The sequence below is a fragment of the Argopecten irradians genome, chromosome 11 (genome assembly GCF_041381155.1).
Source record: "Argopecten irradians isolate NY chromosome 11, Ai_NY, whole genome shotgun sequence".
NCBI classification, from domain to species: Eukaryota; Metazoa; Mollusca; class Bivalvia; order Pectinida; family Pectinidae; genus Argopecten; species Argopecten irradians.
The window spans coordinates 6,562,293-6,587,227 of record NC_091144.1 but is presented as its reverse complement, the minus strand read 5'-3'; the positions used below and the strand labels follow the sequence as shown (position 1 = coordinate 6,587,227).

The following is a 24,935-nucleotide window of genomic DNA, read 5'->3' as shown; positions in this document are numbered from 1 at the left end:
ATACCATGATACATAGACAATAACACTTGAATGACACATAGGACAATGAACACTTGACACCATGATACGACATAGACAATGAGCACTTGATACCAATGACATAGACAATGAACATTTGATACCATTTGACATAGACAATGAACACTTGACACCATGATACGACATAGGCAATGAGCACTTGATACCAATAACATAGACAATGAACACTTGATACCATGATACGACATAGACAATGAACACTTGATACCATATGACATAGACAATGAACACTTGATACCATTTAACATAGACAATGAGCACTTGATACCAATGACATAGACAATGAGCACTTGATACCAATGACATAGACAATGAACACATGATACCATATGACATAGACAATGAACACTTGATACCATGGTATCGAAGCGGTTTATGATGAGAGTACACTCAGATTTTTCCTTTATGGGCTTATAAAGTAAATTTTTAAGCCACTGAAAATGCTCGTAACAAGCAAAGTTGAATTTAAATGTTATAACTAAAACACAGATTAAATGTAATTTTTTATTTTTTAAATTAACAATTATGAACATCAAATATATATATATCACAATATAAACAAAACGCTGGTAAGTTATCAGCAAAACATCAACAATGAAATTATATCACTACTCACAAAATGACGAATAAGGCCAAAAAAATATCTATGTCTGTTTAGGATTATATTGGCAAAAATAATAAGGTCGGCCGGTAGACCTTTTTTTTTTAAGTGTCTTTCAGTCTAAAATGATGGCTGGAGTCCGAGATTAAAATCAATCCTGACTTTTCGAAATCCTGGCATATCAAATACTAAATTGTTTGATATTATAAATTTTGTACTACCCCAGTATATAGCCACCCATACACATCCTACCAGCAACATGTGGTCCCTTTGGTATTTACTTCATCCAAGCATGCAGTAGGGCCAATATGAGTATCCTGGGCCTTCTGGTTCTTGAGGAGAAGTCATTTAAAGATTTTAGCCTTTTTGACCCCTGTGACCTTGAATGAAGGTCAAGGTCATTCATTTGAACAAACTTGGTAGCCCTTCATCTCAGCATGCTACAGGCCAAATATCAGTACCCTGGGCCTTTCGGTTATTGAGAAGAAGTCGTTTGAATGAAAAGTTTATGCACTGTGCACGACGACGGACGGTGCATGATGACAATAGGTCATCCTGACCCTTCGGGTCAGATGACCTAAAAAAAACCCATCGACATTTTACCGGTATTTTCAAAGCAACACCTGACAGCAACAGATGAAATACATGTATATCACAGACAGGAGATATTTTGTGTTACACAACTCCTTCTAATGTTCCATCAGTTAATGGTATTAACTTTGGCCTGATCCCTTTGTCCTGATTTGACAATAAAGATGCAATGCAGAGTTTCAACACATCAACCTTGTATCAGACTTCAGGAGTTGTTCTGTTAATGATAGATAAGAAGGCTTTGTGTTGCTAGTGTGCCCTGCCAACAGCCATAATGTCAGACGAGATAAAAAATATAACGAGGCAGTGCATTAAAGTACACAGATCCTAGATTTTGTTGTACATGGATCCTAGCTTTTGTTCACAGAGTTCTGTAAAAGCTTTCATTTTGTTGGTATACAGAATCAATTATATACCACTATAATTGGTCAAACTCCTGTATGCAGTACATCTCCAGTCTCAATGGTAGAAGACCCAATTTGTGCAGGTGGTTTCCCAGCAGTGACAACGTCTGGATGTCTACCCAAAGTCTGGATGTTTACCCAAAGTCTGCATGTCTACCCAAAGTCCGGGAATCTCTCTTTATCTGGCTGACTACCTCAACGGTCAGAGTAACCTTTCTGAAAAAGAGATGAAATCTTAATTAGAGCTAAAAATTCCTTTTGGACACATGTTCATGTTGTACTTATAACATTTCCTAAAGATCTGTATAAACCAAGCATTGCAAGCAAAGCCATATCCAGGCAAGAATCTCTACAGAAAGACTTACATAAGTTCCAGTAAACATTAAAGTGTGAATGCAAGTTCTACTTCCAGCTGAAGTGAGATTACTGCTATTATATGTAGTACATACATTTACCTGCCTCAGCTGTTGCCTCGACTGTTCCGGGACATAGATGGTGTGGATGACCTCGCCACATTGGACGTGGACTCCCGCATGACGGCCGTGGCGTTGGTAGTCTGGTTGCGAGTCGGGATTAATGGGATTTCTATCTTATACACTTCAACAAGTTCCTAGAAAATAGCACATAATCTAACATGAGATCTATAGAATGACATCCAATATAAAGAGGTTTGTGGAGTATCACAACAATTATTTTATCAAGACTGTTATGTCTTTACATAGTGAAAACTCTTCCACATGCTTTTAACTTTTGTAAATCATGCTATCATGGTATATTCACTAAAGTCTATCTTCACAAATAAAATTTCTGTTACAATCTTGAGAGTGGATATTTTTTCTCATAAAATTTGAAAACATTCTAAATTAATGTAATATGAATTTTATTGTGGCACAGAAAAAGTGCCCAAAGATTTTACAGTACCGGATATGCTGAAAACTGTTCAATGATTTTTTTTTCAGTGAAAGGAAATCTCTGAGAATCAAACTTGATTAGAAATAGAAATTACCAACCAAACATCAATGTTTTTTCTATAGTACAAGTAGAATATACTGAGACGAAGAAAGAGTTTGATCATTTTGAAGGTCAATGGTTTTACTGAATTTAAACCTAAAATATTTTCTTCAATCACATCATATAATTAGACAAAGTTCAGGTATTAAGGCTGTTTGAAAAGGACATAAGAGTGATAGACACAATAGCTCAGTGTTTAGACACATTGTCAGAATAGTTACCTAGAGTTATAGACACAATAGCTTGGTGTTAAGACACATTGTCAGAATAGTTACCTAGAGTTATAGACACAGTAGCTTGGTGTTAAGACACATTGTCAGAATAGTTACCTATATTATAGACACAATAGCTCAGTGTTTAGACACATTGTCAGAATATTTAAATAGAGTGATAGACACAATAGCTTGGTGTTTAGACACATTGTCAGAATATTTACCTTCCATTCTGCTGGAGTGATAGACACAATAGATTGGTGTTTAGACACATTTTCAGAATATTTACCTAGAGTTATAGACACAATAGCTCGGTGTTTAGACACATTGTCAGATTCAATTTATAGAGTGATAGACCAATAGCTTGGTGTTTAGACACATTGTCAGAATATTTACCTTCCATTCTGCTGGAGTGATAGACACAATAGATTGGTGTTTAGACACATTGTCAGAATATTTACCTTCCATTCTGCTGGAGTGATAGACACAATAGATTGGTGTTTAGACACATTGTCAGAATATTTACCTTCCATTCTGCTGGAGTGATAGACACAATAGATTGGTGTTTAGACACATTGTCAGAATATTTACCTTCCATTCTGCTGGAGTGATAGACACAATAGATTGGTGTTTAGACACATTGTCAGAATATTTACCTTCCATTCTGCTGGAGTGATAGACACAATAGATTGGTGTTTAGACACATTGTCAGAATATTTACCTTCCATTCTGCTGGAGTGATAGACACAATAGATTGGTGTTTAGACACATTGTCAGAATATTTACCTTCCATTCTGCTGGAGTGATAGACACAATAGATTGGTGTTTAGACACATTGTCAGAATATTTACCTTCCATTCTGCTGGAGTGATAGACACAATAGATTGGTGTTTAGACACATTGTCAGAATATTTACCTTCCATTCTGCTGGAGTGATAGACACAATAGATTGGTGTTTAGACACATTGTCAGAATATTTACCTTCCATTCTGCTGGAGTGATAGACACAATAGATTGGTGTTTAGACACATTGTCAGAATATTTACCTTCCATTCTGCTGGAGTGATAGACACAATAGCTTGGTGTTTAGACACATTGTCAGAATATTTACCTTCCATTCTGCTGGAGTGATAGACACAATAGATTGGTGTTTAGACACATTGTCAGAATATTTACCTTCCATTCTGCTGGAGTGATAGACACAATAGATTGGTGTTTAGACACATTGTCAGAATATTTACCTTCCATTCTGCTGGAGTGATAGACACAATAGATTGGTGTTTAGACACATTGTCAGAATATTTACCTTCCATTCTGCTGGAGTGATAGACACAATAGATTGGTGTTTAGACACATTGTCAGAATATTTACCTTCCATTCTGCTGGAGTGATAGACACAATAGATTGGTGTTTAGACACATTGTCAGAATATTTACCTTCCATTCTGCTGGAGTGATAGACACAATAGATTGGTGTTTAGACACATTGTCAGAATATTTACCTTCCATTCTGCTGGAGTGATAGACACAATAGATTGGTGTTTAGACACATTGTCAGAATATTTACCTTCCATTCTGCTGGAGTGATAGACACAATAGATTGGTGTTTAGACACATTGTCAGAATATTTACCTTCCATTCTGCTGGAGTGATAGACACAATAGATTGGTGTTTAGACACATTGTCAGAATATTTACCTTCCATTCTGCTGGAGTGATAGACACAATAGCTTGGTGTTTAGACACATTGTCAGAATATTTACCTTCCATTCTGCTGGAGTGATAGACACAATAGATTGGTGTTTAGACACATTGTCAGAATATTTACCTTCCATTCTGCTGGAGTGATAGACACAATAGATTGGTGTTTATGCAACATTGTCAGAATATTTACCTTCCATTCTGCTGGAGTGATAGACACAATAGATTGGTGTTTAGACACATTGTCAGAATATTTACCTTCCATTCTGCTGGAGTGATAGACACAATAGATTGGTGTTTAGACACATTGTCAGAATATTTACCTTCCATTCTGCTGGAGTGATAGACACAATAGATTGGTGTTTAGACACATTGTCAGAATATTTACCTTCCATTCTGCTGGAGTGATAGACACAATAGATTGGTGTTTAGGCACATTGTCAGAATATTTACCTTCCATTCTGCTGGAGTGATAGACACAATAGATTGGTGTTTAGACACATTGTCAGAATATTTACCTTCCATTCTGCTGGAGTGATAGACACAATAGATTGGTGTTTAGACACATTGTCAGAATATTTACCTTCCATTCTGCTGGAGTGATAGACACAATAGCTTGGTGTTTAGACACATTGTCAGAATATTTACCTTCCATTCTGCTGGAGTGATAGACACAATAGATTGGTGTTTAGACACATTGTCAGAATATTTACCTTCCATTCTGCTGGAGTGATAGACACAATAGATTGGTGTTTAGACACATTGTCAGAATATTTACCTTCCATTCTGCTGGAGTGATAGACACAATAGATTGGTGTTTAGACACATTGTCAGAGTCTTCTTTGTTTCTCTCTTCATCATTGATTGGCTCTAAAAAAAACCAAAAATGGACTTTATCAAACACATGTACATTTGTAAATCTCAAATTAAAATGTCAAACTTGCTCTGTCATCTTAACAGTAGCTTTTATATAATTACTAGTTTAGTAATTAAAAATTGATGACATAAAAAAATCCTATACATGTACTAAGAATAAGAACGGCAAAGTTTGTCTTTAGTATATGGCATCCTTAAGATACTTATTTTCTCCCATACTTTACAGGGATATCCCGCAGTTGCTAGGGAAAAGATAACTCTATCTTACACAGGGGGGTGTAAGACAGCTCACATGCGCTAGAAAATAACGTAATAAAATTTCTGATCGGTCTTAAAATCAGCATGACACTCCTAGGGACCAAGGGAACCATGCAAGATGTACAAGAGATCACAGAGGGATCTTGGCGCCCACCAAAGAATGATCTAGGTCTGACAATGGAAAGAGGGATCTTTTCCCTGCTTTTCAAACACACTATATATAAAATTTGAGACAGATCACTATAGTACTTTCTATTAAGAAATAGCGATAACAAACTTTAAGTATCAAAATCCAAGATGGCAGCCTGTCGGCCATCTTGTTCACCGATCGGTCCCAAAATGCAATATGCACAACTAGGGTCCTAGGGGAACCTACATATGAAATTTGAGACACATCCCTTCAGCACTTTTTGAGAAATAGCGGTAACAAACTTTAACTATCAAAATCCAAGATGGCCGCCTGTTGGCCATCTTGTTCACCGATCGGTCCCAAAATGCAATATGCAAAACTAGGACCCTAGGGGAACCTATATATGAAATTTGAGAAAGATCCCTTCTAAACTTTTTAAGAAATAGCCGTAACAAACTTCAACTATCAAAATCCAAGATGGCCGCCTGTCAGCCATCTTGTTGACCGATTGGTCCCGAAATGCAATATGCAAAACTAGGGTCCTAGGGGAACCTGTAGATCCCTTCTGCACTTTTTGAGAAATAGCGGTAACAAACTTCAACTATCAAAATCCAAGATGGCTGCCTGTCGGCCATCTTGTTGACCGATTGGTCCCAAAATGCAAAATGCACAACTAGGGTCCTAGGGGAACCTACATATGAAATTTGAGACACATTCCTTCAGCACTTTTTGAGAAATAGTGGTAACAATTTTCAACTATCAAAATCCAAGATGGCCGACTGTCAGCCATCTTGTTGACCGATTGGTCCCAAAATGCAATATGCACAACTAGGGGAACCTGTATATGAAATTTGAGAAAGATCCTTTCACTTTTTGAGAAATAGCGGTAACAAACTTCAACTATCAAAATCCAAGATGGCCGACTGTCGGCCATCTTGTTGACCGATCTGTCCCAAAATGCAATATGCAAAACTAGGGTCCTAGGGGAACCTACATATGAAATTTGAGAAAGATCCTTTCACTACTTTCTGAGGAATAGCGGTAACAAGAATTGTTAACGGACGGACGGACCACGGACAAAAGGCGATTTAAATAGCCCACCATCTGATGATGGTGGGCTAAAAATTTGAGAAATATCCGTGGAGTACTTCTCAAGAAATAGCGGTGACAAGCATTGTTTATTATGGAATAGCCCATCTGATGATGGCGGGCTAAAAATGTACATACCTATCAGTGGAAGTCTGTCATCGTCCAAATAAATCCGTGCATGGCCGTCCTGTTTATCAGAGAGATATACTGGTTATAACAAGGACCATTACAGATTTCAGCCAAACAACCTCATAATAATGTTATTTTTAACCTATTCCTATAACCTATTCACCTATATCACATGGCTTTCTGTCAATAATGCGATGAAGTATTGGTGTTATCATTTTACCTTGTAACAAATTACCTTTTTGCTGTTGAAAGGAAGTTTAAGCAATATAAAACCAAACCTTGTAACAAATTACCTTTTTGCTGTTGAAAGGAAGTTTAAGCAATATAAAACCAAACCATTCCAAAACAATACCAACATGTTGTTTAAAAATTTTTGACAACTAAAACCCCACAGCAATGTATTAAGAGTTCCATAATACATATTGGGGAGAGATGTCCATAAGCTGTAATGCTTTCACACATTTTCTGTATAAATCATCTGGGCCCGGCACCATAAATCTATTCTCAGACAGATTTTTTACTCAAGTATATGATTTTACATAGACTTGAGTAAAAAATCTGTCTGAGAAAGTTTTATGGTGCCGGGCCCTGAAATAATCACTTATCACACATGTAGAATGAAATATACTTTATTAGCAGGATCATTTTCTAGGTTCACAGAGACTCCATCTTACCATGTTTACTGTAACATGATTTCCTTGGTTCACAGAGATTCCATCTTACCATGTTTACTGTAACATGATTTCCTTGGTTCACAGAGATTCCATCTTACCATGTTTACTGTAACATGATTTCCTTGGTTCACAGAGATTCCATCTTACCATGTTTACTGTAACATGATTTCCTTGGTTCACAGAGATTCCATCTCACCATGTTTACTGTAACATGATTTCCTTGGTTCACAGAGATTCCATCTTACCATGTTTACTGTAACATGATTTCCTTGGTTCATAGAGATTCTATTTTACCAGTTTACTGTAACATGATTTCCTTGGTTCACAGAGATTCCATCTTACCATGTTTACTGCAACATGATTTCCTTGGTTCACAGAGATTCCATCTTACCATGTTTACTGTAACATGATTTCCTTGGTTCACTGAGATTCCATCTTACCATGTTTACTGTAACATGATTTCCTTGGTTCACAGAGATTTCATCTTACCATATTTACGGTAACATGATTTCCTTGGTTCACGAAGATTCTATTTAACCAGTTTACTGTAACATGATTTACTTGGTTCACGGAGATTCCATTTTACCAGTTTACTGTAACATGATTTCCTTGGCTCACAGAGATTCCATCTTACCATGTTTACTGTAACATGATTTCCTTGGTTCACAGAGATTCCATCTTACCATGTTTACTGCAACATGATTTCCTTGGTTCACAGAGATTCCATCTTACCATGTTTACTGCAACATGATTTCCTTGGTTCACAGAGATTCTATCTCACCATGTTTACTGTAACATGATTTCCTTGGTTCACAGAGATTCTATTTTACCATGTTTACTGCAACATGATTTCCTTGGTTCACAGAGATTTCATCTTACCATGTTTACTGTAACATGATTTCCTTGGTTCACAGAGATTCCATCTTACCATGTTTACTGTAACATGATTTCCTTGGTTCACAGAGATTCCATCTTACCATGTTTACTGTAACATGATTTCCTTGGTTCACAGAGATTCTATCTCACCATGTTTACTGTAACATGATTTCCTTGGTTCACCGAGATTCCATTTTACCAGTTTACTGTAACATGATTTCCTTGGTTCACAGAGATTCCATCTTACCATGTTTACGGTAACATGATTTCCTTGGTTCACCGAGATTCCATTTTACCAGTTTACTGTAACATGATTTCCTTGGTTCACTGAGATTCCATTTTACCAGTTAACTGTAACATGATTTCCTTGGTTCACCGAGATTCTATTTTACCAGTTTACTGTAACATGATTTCCTTGGTTCACCGAGATTCTATTTTACCAGTTTACTGTAACATGATTTCCTTGGTTCACGAGATTCTATTTTACCAGTTTACTGTAACATGATTTCCTTGGTTCACAGAGATTCCATCTTACCATGTTTATGGTAATATGATTCCCTTGGTTCATAGAGATTCTATTTTACCAGTTTACTGTAACATGATTTATTTGGTTCACGGAGATTCCATTTTACCAGTTTACTGTAACATGATTTCCTTGGTTCACGAAGATTCTATTTTACCAGTTTACTGTAACATGATTTCCTTGGTTCACGAAGATTCTATTTTACCAGTTTACTGTAACATGATTTCTTTGGTTCACTGAGATTCCATCTTACCATGTTTACTGGTAATATGATTCCCTTGGTTCACGAAGATTCTATTTTACCAGTTTACTGTAACATGATTTCCTTGGTTCACGAAGATTCTATTTTACCAGTTTACTGTAACATGATTTCCTTGGTTCACCGAGATTCCATTTTACCAGTTAACTGTAACATGATTTCCTTGGTTCACGAAGATTCTATTTTACCAGTTTACTGTAACATGATTTCCTTGGTTCACGAAGATTCTATTTTACTAGTTTACTGTCACATGATTTCCTTGGTTCACGAAGATTCTATTTTACCAGTTTACTGTAACATGATTTACTTGGTTCACGGAGATTCCATTTTACCAGTTTGCTGTAACATGAATTCCTTGGTTCACCAAGATTCTATTTTACCAGTTTACTGTAACATGATTTACTTGGTTCACGGAGATTCTATTTTACCAGTTTACTGTATCATGATTTCTTTGGTTCACTGAGATTCCATCTTACCATGTTTACGGTAATATGATTTCCTTGGTTCACGGAGATTCTATTTTACCAGTTTACTGTAACATGATTTCACTGAGATTCCATCTTACCATGTTTACGGTAATATGATTTCCTTGGTTCACGGAGATTCTATTTTACCAGTTTACTGTAACATGATTTCCTTGGTTCAAGGAGATTCTATTTTACCAGTTTACTGTAACATGATTTCCTTGGTTCACTGAGATTCTATTTTACCAGTTTACGGTAACATGATTTCCTTGGTTCACGAAGATTCCATTTTACCAATTTACTGTAATATGATTTCCTTGGTTCACCGAGATTCCATTTTACCAGTTTACTGTAACATGTGTCACTCTATCTTTACTTACCCTGACAAGAAACGAAGCATAGAAGATATTTTCTACAGTCTGCCCAAAAGAATCTGGATTCAGCACAAACTCAAAATAGCAAATAGGCTGATCTGTAAAAATACAATGTAAATTTGCCTCAGAATGGAATTGTCTGTGGTCTGTCTTCAGTAAGCAAATCTTGTTATCGCTGTTTTTTATCTAAAAGTCCTGACTCCTGGATGAATCTTTCTGAAACAACATATATATGTTCCTCTTTGTCCCTAGTTGTTTTGAGACAGATTAGGGTTCAACATTAACCATTGCCTGTGACTTGGTCGTCTGGGCAGGTGAAGATTTTAATGATATGTCATAGATATTGATAGATGTTTAGGTTGATACAATCTAATTAAAATTTGACTTGTAATTCCGCTCCACTACGATGCTCTACGTTACCCTACAATACAAGATCTAACAACTTCCCATTCAGGATCATGACCCCTTTGGTAAGCCAATCATCATGTCCCCTACACAATTTTCGGCATGGTTGATTTTCTTGGAAGTGTAAAGTTAGCATTGCGTCCCAATTCTAGGCCAGGGGTGATGTTGAGGTGACCCCGAAGAGGGAATTGTTAGATCTTGTATTGGAGCGAAATATAGAGCATCGCAGTGGAACATGATTACATGTCTAATTTTATTTAGATTGAGGTTGATGTAGAGTTTATATCACAGCCATAAGATAAAATTACCATGCAAAAATAAATCAGAACTATAATGCTGTCTGTACAGATATCCTGGAGATAGGTTAGGTCAAGAGAGTTGTCCTTCATTATCATTAGGCATACTGGACAGCAAGAACAATTTATTGCTTAACTTACTGTCGACGCAACAGTAGTGTGAACGGTTTATTACTACATCAGGATGCTGTCGCTGTTACCTGGCACGCTGTCACTACACTCTCGATATCTTGGTCACAGTGTTGGTGATGTTATCTCGACAATGCCGGCAGGTGGTGCTGTTACCTCATACACACATATGTAAGCCTACACAGGTTTTTTCATTATAGCTGCAGCGACAAGCGACAACGATTACACGTGTTTTTAACGAAACATACTGTGCATTATGTACAAGACTCTTAGCAGTAGTACTGAAGTAGTTTACATGTGTAAGATTACGTTCAGTATGTACAGCAATTACTGTAGTCAAAACTGCCATCAGTGTGGATTAGTTTTTGGCAAGCGTTAAGAAATTGTCATGGAGAAATCGAAGACTGAAATGTAACCCCAAAATACTAAACATATGAATTAGGAAACCAGAATACACGTACAGAAGCTAAAGGTATTTTACTTATATCATTTTAGTGAGTTGGCTTTCGGTGATTTTTTAAACAAATGAAATATTATTTAATCTCAAAACGATGCCCAAAATATTTGAAATAGTAGGAATGTTGTTTGTTTTTCTGTGAAAATCATGCTAATTAAATCTACAGGAGTTGGTCTTCATACTAACCTCTTTCTGAAGTTTTCTGTGACTTGTCTACAGCGTTAATATTACTGTTAACTTAGAAACTGGAACTGGCGGAAAAGGAGTAGGCCTAATATGCCTTAACAACTGTATCGTAGTCTATATTACGGAAAAGAACACTCGTATGACATCAAAATCTCAAATATCAAACTTTTCAATGGTAACACTCTTATTAGATAATTATGAAGTATTTTACAAGTTATCCTACGCAAGGACGGATTGTATGGTTCGTGTTGCGAACGACATATCCTTAACTGTAGGAAATGTATTGACTCGGTCTTTGAATTAATCAAATAAATATGACAAAAACAATCAAATTAAATTGTTGTACTGGTGTCAGGTCGTAAATATAAATAAGTGGACACAACAACAACTAACTTCTCATTGTGTTTAACCACAGTAACGGGTTAACACGCTCAACAAAGTCGTCCATTTTGACAGTAGCTCAGCTACTGACAAGCGTGTTTCACGCAATATGTGTGTATGATGTAACAGCGCCACCTGCCGGCACCGTTGAGATAACATCACCAACACTGTGTCATCGAGAGTGTAGCGACAGCTTGCCAGGTAAAAGCGACAGCATCCTGATTAAGTAATCAACCAAACCGTTCACACTATTGTTGTGTCGACAGTAACAGAACATATTCTGTAGCAAAAGTTACTATTTATTAGTGTAACAAGTGTATCCTTACACATTATTATTAGATATATAAATAGATAGTTTGAGGTACACAAGAATTTGAAAATATATAACTGTCTACAGTTTGCACATCTTATCATTATTATTAAACAAAAATTATGCAAATCAAATTTCCAGATTGGCAGTAGGCTTTTGTGGTCACCTGCCAGACAGGGCAAGTCCTTAAAAACGTTAATGTGGAGCCCGGCAGATTCCTGTGATAATACTTTCAGAGAAATAATGCTAAGAACAATTGCTTACAGGGGAAGGAATGTGGGGGATCAACAAATTTGAATAGATCCATCTGACAATGTTAGTCGAAAACAAAACTGCCACATTAGGATAATCTGATAATCCATCTCACAATGATAGTCTACTGCCATTATAGGATAATCAAATAATCTAAGATTACAGAGTTTGACTTGGATTACTACATACTATCATTGTCTCTGTAGAACTTCTTCAGCAGACCAAACAGTCTCTCAACCTCCTGTGTAGTGTCCTCGTTCCTCCCCGCCTCACCAAAATTATTCAACTGGAAACAGCAACACGTATTTAAGTGGATTTTTCTAATACATGTAATTTGAATAAAACTTGTATATTTGATTAACTTATGTTTATGTTTGAATACATAATTGAATCAATGCATAAGGCGGTAGCATTAAGATGATATTTATTTATATTAATTCACTACTAATCATGATTTATTGATAAGATAATTTTGGCATTATTCTAAATCTCATTTTAAGCTTCATATGTTTATTAGACAATGGCATCTTTGATGAATCCTAGTAAGATGAAACAGCTGTATGGTGTCCCTAACACCAATGATGAGACCTAGATGGGCTTTTACCTGTTTAGGAACGGTGGCTTTTTCCTGCAAATTTTCTTTCTCTTTCACTTTAGGTACTCGCTTGTTTCCTACTTTTGGAACGATAAGCCTCTCAAAAGATCCTCCCCTAAATAAGAAAAAATCTACCATGTACATTCACAAGTCAGTAACATACACACAATTTGACAAAATTCCACACATTTACCTGCAGTGAGACAAAGGCTAATCAAATCATACAATGTTACCCAATACTGTACAGTGGGTAAATTTTGTGGGGGTTTCATGTTTCATATAATCGTGGTGTTTTACTGAAATCTCTGAATTCAAAATACCAGAGAAATATTTAGACTTTAACACTGTTAGATAGAAGTACCAATATCATATAAATGTCCAGATTGTCCTTGTTCAACATGTACACTTATTGACAACTATGTACCCTGTTTAAAATTATTCCGCTCTCAAGTGATAATACTCAAAGTCAACTGTAAAGAATATACTACTAATATAGACATCAGTAACACTTTATTGGTGCATGAATATTTCATTTAGAGGAATTGGTGTACTGCTAAATAAAACCCCTGCGATTACCAAATATTTTTCGTTAATGAGAACTGCAAAATATGAACCTGCAAATTATAAGCCCTATCAGGGTTCTCACTAAGTTTTTGAATAGATGGTTGAAAATTTATAATAGGTGGTTGAGGGCCACAAGCCCCCATGGGGCCAATACTTATTTCTGACAAAAATAGCCGGTTGTAAACAAGGAAATACACGGCTGTTTTTGCCGGCAACCGGCTTTTAACGAGAACCCTGTACCTTGGTTAATCTTTTCTGATCTATAAAGGGAGATTTACATGTTATCTTGGTTAATCTTTTCTGATCTATAATGGGAGACTAACATGTTACCTTGGTTAATCTTTTCTGATCTATAATGGGAGACTTACGTGTTACCTTGGTTAATCTTTTCTGATCTATTGGGAGACTTACGTGTTACCTTGGTTAATCTTTTCTGATCTATAATGGGAGACTTACGTGTTACCTTGGTTAATCTTTTCTGATCTATAATGGGAGACTTACGTGTTACCTTGGTTAATCTTTTCTGATCTATAATGGGAGACTTACGTGTTACCTTGGTTAATCTTTTCTGATCTATAATGGGAGACTTACGTGTTACCTTGGTTAATCTTTTCTGATCAATAATGGGAGACTTACGTGTTACCTTGGTTAATCTTTTCTGATCTATAATGGGACTATTACATGTTACCTTGGTTAATCTTTTCTGATCTATAATGGGACACTTACATGTTACCTTGGTTAATCTTTTCTGATCTATAATGGGAGACTTACGTGTTACCTTGGTTAATCTTTTCTGATCTATAATGGGAGACTTACATGTTACCTTGGTTAATCTTTTCTGATCTATAATGGGAGACTTACGTTTTACCTTGGTTAATCTTTTCTGATCTATAATGGGAGACTTACGTGTTACCTTGGTTAATCTTTTCTGATCTATAATGGGAGACTTACGTGTTACCTTGGTTAATCTTTTCTGATCTATAATGGGAGACTTACGTGTTACCTTGGTTAATCTTTTCTGATCTATAATGGGAGACTTACGTGTTACCTTGGTTAATCTTTTCTGATCTATAATGGGAGACTTACATGTTACCTTGGTTAATCTTTTCTGATCTATAATGGGAGACTTACGTGTTACCTTGGTTAATCTTTTCTGATCTATAAGGGAGACTTACGTGTTACCTTGGTTAATCTTTTCTGATCTATAATGGGAGACTTACGTGTTACCTTGGTTAATCTTTTCTGATCTATAACGGGAGACTTACGTGTTACCTTGGTTAATCTTTTCTGATCTATAATGGGACTTACGTGTTACCTTGGTTAATCTTTTCTGATCTATAATGGGAGACTTACGTGTTACCTTGGTTAATCTTTTCTGATCTATAAGGGAGATTACTGTTACCTTGGTTAATCTTTTCTGATCTATAATGGGAGACTTAACATGTTACCTTGGTTAATCTTTTCTGATCATATAGGGAGATCTTGGGACGTGTTACCTTGGTTAATCTTTTCTGATCTATAATGGGAGACTTACGTGTTACCTTGGTTAATCTTTTCTGATCTATAATGGGAGACTTACGTGTTACCTTGGTTAATCTTTTCTGATCTATAATGGGAGACTTACGTGTTACCTTGGTTAATCTTTTCTGATCTATAAAGGGAGATTTACATGTTACCTTGGTTAATCTTTTCTGATCTATAATGGGAGACTTACATGTTACCTTGGTTAATCTTTTCTGATCTATAATGGGAGACTTACGTGTTACCTTGGTTAATCTTTTCTGATCTATAATGGGAGACTTACGTGTTACCTTGGTTAATCTTTTCTGATCTATAATGGGAGACTTACGTGTTACCTTGGTTAATCTTTTCTGATCTATAATGGGAGACTTACGTGTTACCTTGGTTAATCTTTTCTGATCTATAATGGGAGACTTACGTGTTACCTTGGTTAATCTTTTCTGATCTATAATGGGGAGACTTACGTGTTACCTTGGTTAATCTTTTCTGATCTATAATGGGAGACTTACGTGTTACCTTGGTTAATCTTTTCTGATCTATAAAGGGAGACTTACGTGTTACCTTGGTTAATCTTTTCTGATCTATAATGGGAGACTTACGTGTTACCTTGGTTAATCTTTTCTGATCTATAATGGGAGACTTACGTGTTACCTTGGTTAATCTTTTCTGATCTATAATGGGAGACTTACGTGTTACCTTGGTTAATCTTTTCTGATCTATAATGGGAGACTTACGTGTTACCTTGGTTAATCTTTTCTGATCTATAATGGGAGACTTACGTGTTACCTTGGTTAATCTTTTCTGATCTATAATGGGAGACTTACGTGTTACCTAGGTTAATCTTTTCTGATCTATAATGGGAGACTTACGTGTTACCTTGGTTAATCTTTTCTGATCTATAATGGGAGACTTACGTGTTACCTTGGTTAATCTTTTCTGATCTATAATGGGAGACTTACGTGTTACCTTGGTTAATCTTTTCTGATCTATAATGGGAGACTTACGTGTTACCTTGGTTAATCTTTTCTGATCTATAATGGGAGACTTACATGTTACCTTGGTTAATCTTTTCTGATCTATAATGGGAGACTTACGTGTTACCTTGGTTAATCTTTTCTGATCTATAATGGGAGACTTACGTGTTACCTTGGTTAATCTTTTCTGATCTATAATGGGAGACTTACGTGTTACCTTGGTTAATCTTTTCTGATCTATAATGGGAGACTTACGTGTTACCTTGGTTAATCTTTTCTGATCTATAATGGGAGACTTATGTGTTACCTTGGTTAATCTTTTCTGATCTATAATGGGAGACTTACATGTTACCTTGGTTAATCTTTTCTGATCTATAATGGGAACTTACTGTTACCTTGGTTAATCTTTTCTGATCTATAATGGGAGACTTACGTGTTACCTTGGTTAATCTTTTCTGATCTATAAAGGGAGACTTACGTTGTTACCTTGGTTAATCTTTTCTGATCTATAATGGGAGACTTACGTGTTACCTTGGTTAATCTTTTCTGATCTATAATGGGACACTTACGTGTTACCTTGGTTAATCTTTTCTGATCTATAATGGGAGACTTACATGTTACGTTGGTTAATCTTTTCTGATCTATAATGGGAGACTTACATGTTACCTTGGTTAATCTTTTCTGATCTATAATGGGAGACTTACGTGTTACCTTGGTTAATCTTTTCTGATCTATAATGGGAGACTTACGTGTTACCTTGGTTAATCTTTTCTGATCTATAATGGGAGACTTACGTGTTACCTTGGTTAATCTTTTCTGATCAATAATGGGAGACTTACGTGTTACCTTGGTTAATCTTTTCTGATCTATTGGGAGACTTACGTGTTACCTTGGTTAATCTTTTCTGATCTATAATGGGAGACTTACATGTTACCTTGGTTAATCTTTTCTGATCTATAATGGGACACTTACGTGTTACCTTGGTTAATCTTTTCTGATCTATAATGGGAGACTTACGTGTTACCTTGGTTAATCTTTTCTGATCTATAATGGGAGACTTACGTGTTACCTAAGCTATATATACTACAGTAGTCACAAGGAAGGAGTACAATAAAACATAATATAAAACAGTCAAACCAATATAAAATTCCATAAGTTATCAATAAGCTCCCCTTACAGATACTTTCATCATTATATCAAGGGCTGAATTGATAATGAAAACAATATATATAAATAAATGACATTTTAGTACACACATAAAGTGGAAGGCGGGAGATTTCTTAAAAAACTTCTGGACAGCCGATCCGAGCATCACCCAGTTCTGTGGGGTCATCTGTCGATCCTCTCCTCCGCCGACAAACGTTATCTGTAGCAAAACAGAGTAAAATAAACCAGTGTAACACAACAAACGTTATCTGTAGCAAAACAGTAAAATAAACCAGTGTAACACAACAAACGTTATCTGTAGCAAAACAGAGTAAAATAAAACCCAGTGTAAAACAACAAACGTTATCTGTAGCAAAACAGAGTAAAATAAAACCCAGTGTAAAACAACAAACGTTATCTGTAGCAAACAGAGTAAATAAAACCCAGTGTAAAACAACAAACGTTATCTGTAGCAAAACAGTAAAATAAACCAGTGTAACACAACAAACGTAATCTGTAGCAAAACAGAGTAAAATAAAACCCAGTGTAAAACAACAAACGTTATCTGTAGCAAAACAGAGTAAAATAAAACCCAGTGTAAAACAACAAACGTTATCTGTAGCAAAACAGAGTAAAATAAAACCCAGTGTAAAACAACAAACGTTATCTGTAGCAAACAGAGTAAATAAAACCCAGTGTAAAACAACAAACGTTATCTGTAGCAAAACAGTAAAATAAACCAGTGTAACACAACAAACGTTATCTGTAGCAAAACAGTAAAATAAACCAGTGTAACACAACAAACGTTATCTGTAGCAAAACAGAGTAAAATAAAACCCAGTGTAAAACAACAAACGTTATCTGTAGCAAAACAGAGTAAAATAAAACCCAGTGTAAAACAACAAACATTATCTGTAGCAAACAGAGTAAATAAAACCCAGTGTAAAACAACAAACGTTATCTGTAGCAAAACAGTAAAATAAACCAGTGTAACACAACAAACGTTATCTGTAGCAAAACAGTAAAATAAACCAGTGTAACACAACAAACGTTATCTGTAGCAAAACAGAGTAAAATAAAACCCAGTGTAAAACAACAAACGTTATCTGTAGCAAAACAGAGTAAAATAAAACCCAGTGTAAAACAACAAACGTTATCTGTAGCAAACAGAGTAAATAAAACCCAGTGTAAAACAACAAACGTTATCTGTAGCAAAACAGTAAAATAAACCAGTGTAACACAACAAACGTAATCTGTAGCAAAACAGAGTAAAATAAAACCCAGTGTAAAACAACAAACGTTATCTGTAGCAAAACAGAGTAAAATAAACCCAGTGTAAAACAACAAACGTTATCTGTAACAAAACAGAGTAAATTAAACCCAGTGTAAAACAACAAACGTTATCTGTAGCAAAACAGAGTAAAATAAAACCCAGTGTAAAACAACAAACGTTATCTGTAGCAAACAGAGTAAAATAAACCAGTGTAACACAACAAACGTAATCTGTAGCAAAACAGAGTAAAATAAAACCCAGTGTAAAACAACAAACGTTATCTGTAGCAAAACAGAGTAAAATAAACCCAGTGTAAAACAACAAACGTTATCTGTAACAAAACAGAGTAAAATAAACCCAGTGTAAAACAACAAACGTTATCTGTAGCAAAACAGAGTAAAATAAAACCCAGTGTAAAACAACAAACGTTATCTGTAGCAAACAGAGTAAAATAAACTCAATGTAAAATATTCAAACATCAACTAGACATACTTCAGCATTATTTGTAAGTTGTGTACATCAGGCTTCATATACTTTGACCAAATGATACATACAGAGATATTTGGACCTCTAATGGTTTTTTTTTACATGACTAGAACAGTCAAAAGGATTAGAGTTTTAAAGTCCTAAAACACTAGTTAACTTGGCCAAATTGACTGAGTTACCTGATCATACTATGTAACTTGTCTAAATGGGATATCACTGGAGAAAACATATTTGGCTGGTAAAGACAAGTTTCCATATTATACAGGTTTACTAAAAATCAAGAAGGAAAGAAACATACATTTATACCAGAATTAGTGCTGGAACGGTTAGTAAAAATGCTAACCGGTTAACCGGATCGGATTAATCAAACCGTAACCGGATAATCGTTCACTTTTGTAGATGTTTAAGTAATGTTACAGTCGTACATCAATGCCATGAATTTGTCATACTTCGTCTGGATTCCATAACAATTGTTCATATCTTTCAGGAAACGCTCATTTAACACAAAGAATTATTGCTTTGAATTAGATTTATTTGTTTGCTTTTAATAAAACCATGACAGTTAGGGCTGTAACGAGTATCCGAGTACTCGAGTATTCACGAATTATTGAGACAGATCGGATACGAGTATTCGCTACTCCTGATATTTGTGGATCGCGATCTTTCAAAAGCAAAATACCTTCTTTAATGCTGTCATAGCTCAAAAATGTGAAGGAATGTACACTAAAACCTGAATATCATCGATGTTTTCACTTTGAAGTAGACCGGAAGTACACAAGAGCTGCGTGAAGTAAAGCTAGCAACATGTTATTTTCGTATCCACGCTTCGATGCAGTGTTGTGAATTCTTCATAAAATAAAAATGATAAAACATAATTATTGAATTCTAGAGATGTAAAAGATGATAATTGATTTCGTTTTCATTACGGGTCGGAAATATGTAAAAGTACGAATATATTACATTAGGCTACCGAGTATGTAGATGTGAACCCCATGTCAAAAACGAAAGGTAGGCTAATTATGAGTCAAAATCATAAATCACTTGATTAAAAATAAAAACTATAGGCCTAGAACCAAATTAAATTGTAACTGCTCTTACAGATTTAAACATTTTTTTCTTAATCTCAATGTTTTTTTCTGTATTTGACCAAAACAAAAGTAACAGTGAAAATATTTTCATATGGTTATTTATGCCTTACCATGATGATTTCATGCCGTAATTGATGTGCAGTAGTATTTTTGAGATGACGTCATTTCAAAATTCAAATGATTTGATTTTTTTTACAGTTGCAGTGACTAAATCCTGTTGCACTTCACCTGTAACTCTATTGCTTAATGATAAGGAATGTAAAACTGCTAAAAATGGTTTTATTATCAATCAAACATCTATCAATATATAAGAGCATTATTGATTTATCAATAAAAACAGTTTTGACTTTAATTGAATCTTTTGCTTGTAATTGGTGATTCGTGGTGCGATCTGTGTAGGGCTGTAACGAGTATCCGAGTACTCGAGTATTCACGAATTATTGAGAAAGATCGGATACGAGTATTCGTTACTCCTTATATTTGTGGATCGCGATCTTTCAAAAGCAAAAAATAATACCTTCTTTAATGCTGTCATAGCTCAAAAATGTGAAGGAATGTACACTTAAATCTGAATATCATCGATGTTTTCACTTTGAAGTAGACCGGAAGTACACAAGAGCTGCGTGAAGTAAAGCTAGCAACATGTTATTTTCGTATCCACGCTTCGATGCAGTGTTGTGAATTCTTCATAAAATAATTATGATAAAACATAATTATTGAATTCTAGAGATGTAAAAGATGATAATTGATTTCGTTTTCATTACGGGTCGGAAATATGTAAAAATACGAATATATTTCATTAGGCTACTGAGTATGTAGATGTGAACCCTGTCAAAAACGAAAGGTAGGCTAATTATGAGTCTAAATCATAAATCACTTGATTAAAAATAAAAACTATAGGCCTTGAACCAAATTAAATTGTAACTGCTCTTACAGATTTAAACATTTTTTTTCTTAATCTCAATGTTTATTCTGTATTTGACCAAAATAAAAGTAACAGTGAAAATATTTTCAAATGGTTATTTATGCCTTACCATGATGATTTCATGCCGTAATTGATGTGCAGTAGTATTTTTGAGATGACGTCATTTCAAAATTCAAATGATTTGATTTTTTTTACAGTTGCAGTGACTGAATCCTGCTGCACTTCACCTGTAACTCTATTGCTTAATGATAAGGAATGTAAAACTGCTAAAAATGGTTTTATTATCAATCAAACATTTATCAATATATAAGAGCATTATTGATTTATCAATAAAAACAGTTTCGACTTAAATTGAATCTTTTGCTTGTATCTAACTGGTGATTCGTGGTCCGATCTGTGAATCGTCAACCTCGAATCGTGGATCGGATCGGATCGCCACATGTTAGACAATCCACAGCCCTAGATCTGTGAATCGTCAACCTCAAATCGTGGATCGGATCGGATCGCCACATGTTAGACAATCCACAGCCCTAGATCTGTGAATCGTCAACCTCGAATCGTGGATCGGATCGGATCGCCACATGTTAGACAATCCACAGCCCTAATGACAGTGAATTGAAATCGGTGTAAACACTTACAATGTCAAAGTATGCCTACTTCCTGCACATGGTTTCTTTTGCACACAGCACTTACGTACATCACACTCACTGGAATGTTTGACTAGAAGCCAAGTGACACCTATAAGCGTTTTAGTGACGACCCAGTTTCCGATAACAACACTGCTGTAACACTTAATTTCATTACAAAATTGCGCTTCCGAAAGCATATATACTTCATACTATGGGTAAAGATGGTCATTAGTACAGGTATTTCATTACTTTGAGGAGTATTTTTGCCGTACGAAATGTATATGGCGGTTATCGAATAGCTAAAATGCTAACCGGATACAAGTTGAAACCGAACCGTGAACTGGGTATCCGGTTACCCGTTCTAGCACTAACCAGAATATACAGGGATCTGGATTAGACAAGAACCAGTTATGACAAGTTATACTGTACTATTGTAGTAGCTCCCCTGTCAACTTCTTCAAGAACCAGTTATGACAAGTTATACTGCCCTATTGTAGTAGCTCCCCTACCAACTTTTCTGCAAACTCCACAGGTTCAAACTTCACAAAGTCTGTATGGAGGGCTTCGGCTCTCTGTCGACTTAGATTGGAAATGAGTAGAACTGTTTGGGAGTCCAATGCCCCTTCTCTTGGCATCCGCACTGAAAAACACAAATATTTGAGTAATCTTGTCAGATTGGTTCAAATTAACTTTGAAAAAGAAAAGCAATAATAAAAGGCATGTAGTTATAATTAAACTCATGGTAATACCTACCTTCTTTGTTCAGAGTATTTGCCTCATCTAAAGCTTCATGTAGTTTCTTTGACTCAGGATTTATCATGTCAGGTGTATTCTCTGAAACAAAAAGCATCATATCAGTTATGCATGTTTTATTTTTCATCATTTTACCAGTACAGTACAACCTATAATTCAAGTATATCGCCACAGCCTTGTTTTCAACCTATAGTTCAAGTATATCACCACTGCCTTGTTTTCTACCTACAGTTCAAGTATATCACCACAGCCTTGTTTTCTACCTATAGTTCAAGTATATCACCACAGCCTTGTTTTCAACCTATAGTTCAAGTATTTCAATTCATAACAGCCTTGTTTCAACCTATAACTCAAGTATATCACCACAGACTCATTTTCTACCTACAGTTAAAGTATATCACCACAGCCTTGTTTTCAACCTACAGTTCAAGTATATCACCACAGCCTTGTTTTCAACCTAAAGTTCAAGTATATCACCACTGCCTTGTTTTCTACCTACAGTAAAAGTATATCACCACAGCCTTGTTTTCTACCTATAGTTAAAGTATATCACCACAGCCTTGTTTTCTACCTATAGTTCAAGTATATCACCACAGCCTTGTTTTCAACCTATAGTTCAAGTATTTCAATTCATAACAGCCTTGTTTTCAACCTTTAATTCAAGTATATCACCACAGCCTTGTTTTCAACCTACAGTTCAAGTATTTCAATTCATAACAGCCTCGTTTTCTACCTACAGTTAAAGTATATCACCACAGCCTCGTTTTCTACCTACAGTTCAAGTATATCACCACAACCTTGTTTTCAACCTACAGTTCAAGTATATCACCACAGCCTTGTTTTCTACCTACAGTTCAAGTATATCACTACAGCCTTGTTTTCAACCTATAATTCAAGTATATCACCACAGCCTTGTTTTAACCTACAGTTCAAGTATATCACCACAGCCTTGTTTTCAACCTACAGTTCAAGTATATCACCACAGCCTTGTTTTCAACCTATAATTCAAGTATATCACCACAGCCTTGTTTTAACCTACAGTTCAAGTATATCACCACAGCCTTGTTTTCTACCTATAGTTCAAGTATATCACCACAGCCTTGTTTTCAACCTATAGTTCAAGTATTTCAATTCATAACAGCCTTGTATCAACATTTAACTCAAGTATATCACCACAGACTCATTTTCTACCTACAGTTAAAGTATATCACCACAGCCTTGTTTTCTACCTACAGTTAAAGTATATCACCACAGCCTTGTTTTCAACCTACAGTTAAAGTATATCACCACAACCTTGTTTTCTGCCTACAGTTAAAGTATATCACCACAGCCTTGTTTTCAACCTACAGTTAAAGTATATCATCACAGCCTTGTTTCAACCTATAATTCAAGTATATCACCACAACCTTGTTTCAACCACAGGGCCTCTTAACTATTGATGATATATATAAGATAGGTCACGTGTAATGTATGTAAATAGACGTGACCTATCTTATATATATCATCAATAGTAACGAGGCCCTGTGTTTCAACCTATAGTTCAAGTATATCACCACAGCCTTGTTTTCAACCTAAAGTTCAAGTATATCACCACAGCCTTGTTTTCAACCTAAAGTTCTAGTATATCACCACAGCTTTGTTTTCAACCACTGAATATACATGCACTGTGCCTGTCATACATGAACATTTATTACCCAACTACAAATTATCTGAAAGTGGATAAAAGAACCATCAAACTCAAACTTTAATGGCGTGCGATTGGGATCTGTCAGCATAATGAGCATATGAAAATCAAAATCATATTTCGTAAACAGAACATAAATGCATTAGAACTAGGCCCATATAATAATAAATCCCAAACATATAACAAAACATTTCCTGAGAACAAACAGACAAGTTACGGAATCGGATACGTAAATGAAAAGAATTGATAGCAGAAAATCACTTTGAATGTCTTCGATAAGGACTCGAAAACCATGGCGGATTCGGAGTCTCTCGCTTCTACTTTGGTCGAATTGCATATACTGCATGTCATTGTAATCTTCTCCATTTTCTTCGTCATCTTGATTTTGTCGTCGCGCCATTTTTTCGACTGGAAGAGAAACCGGAAGTTGTGTGAGGTATACTAATTATACGGGAAACTGCCTTTTCCGGAAATTTGTCGATTTTCCAATCATGTAAGAAATGTTTTAATACTATGACATTTTCCAAGATTAAGAAAAAATGTCGGAAAATGAATTAAAAGACTAATCACTTTTTCAACTAAATTATATTGCTTTACAAAATGTCACAAGAATCTGGTTAGTTACTTTACTCAAGGACGTACATCAATCTGATTAAAATACAGATCCCCATT

At 35.5% G+C, this 24,935-nt stretch overlaps 1 protein-coding gene across 3 annotated transcripts; it reads right to left on the bottom strand.

Moving 5' to 3' along the window:
- Positions 1-536: 536 nt before the first annotated feature.
- On the bottom strand, positions 537-24,721 carry LOC138334378 (non-structural maintenance of chromosomes element 4 homolog A-like). Of its 3 annotated transcripts, none has more exons than XM_069283052.1 (11): positions 24,525-24,721; positions 22,580-22,660; positions 22,336-22,466; positions 17,536-17,645; positions 13,230-13,335; positions 12,815-12,911; positions 10,216-10,307; positions 7,049-7,097; positions 5,336-5,427; positions 2,091-2,245; positions 537-1,847 (listed from the first exon to the last, which is right to left on the bottom strand). In XM_069283052.1, the coding sequence occupies exons 1-10, from the start codon at positions 24,661-24,663 to the stop codon at positions 2,096-2,098; spliced, it is 1,047 nt and encodes a 348-aa protein (XP_069139153.1). In that variant the 5' UTR covers positions 24,664-24,721; the 3' UTR covers positions 537-1,847; positions 2,091-2,095. The 3 variants fall into 3 exon arrangements, with proteins under 3 accessions (XP_069139153.1, XP_069139151.1, XP_069139150.1); XM_069283050.1 differs by having other exon boundaries at positions 537-1,851; positions 2,085-2,245; positions 24,525-24,720; XM_069283049.1 differs by having other exon boundaries at positions 539-1,851; positions 24,525-24,718.
- Positions 24,722-24,935: the final 214 nt, after the last annotated feature.

Bases quoted from the DNA above. Each gene is read 5' to 3' on its own strand.
- LOC138334378 (XM_069283052.1), bottom strand. From the start codon at position 24,663: ATGGCGCGACGACAAAATCAAGATGACGAAGAAAATGGAGAAGATTAC. The intron at 22,467-22,579 runs GTAGGTATTACC...TGTGTTTTTCAG, and splicing joins AAATACTCTGAACAAAGAAG to TGCGGATGCCAAGAGAAGGG. The intron at 5,428-7,048 runs GTATGTACATTT...GGTTTTTTTTAG, and splicing joins TGACAGACTTCCACTGATAG to AGCCAATCAATGATGAAGAG.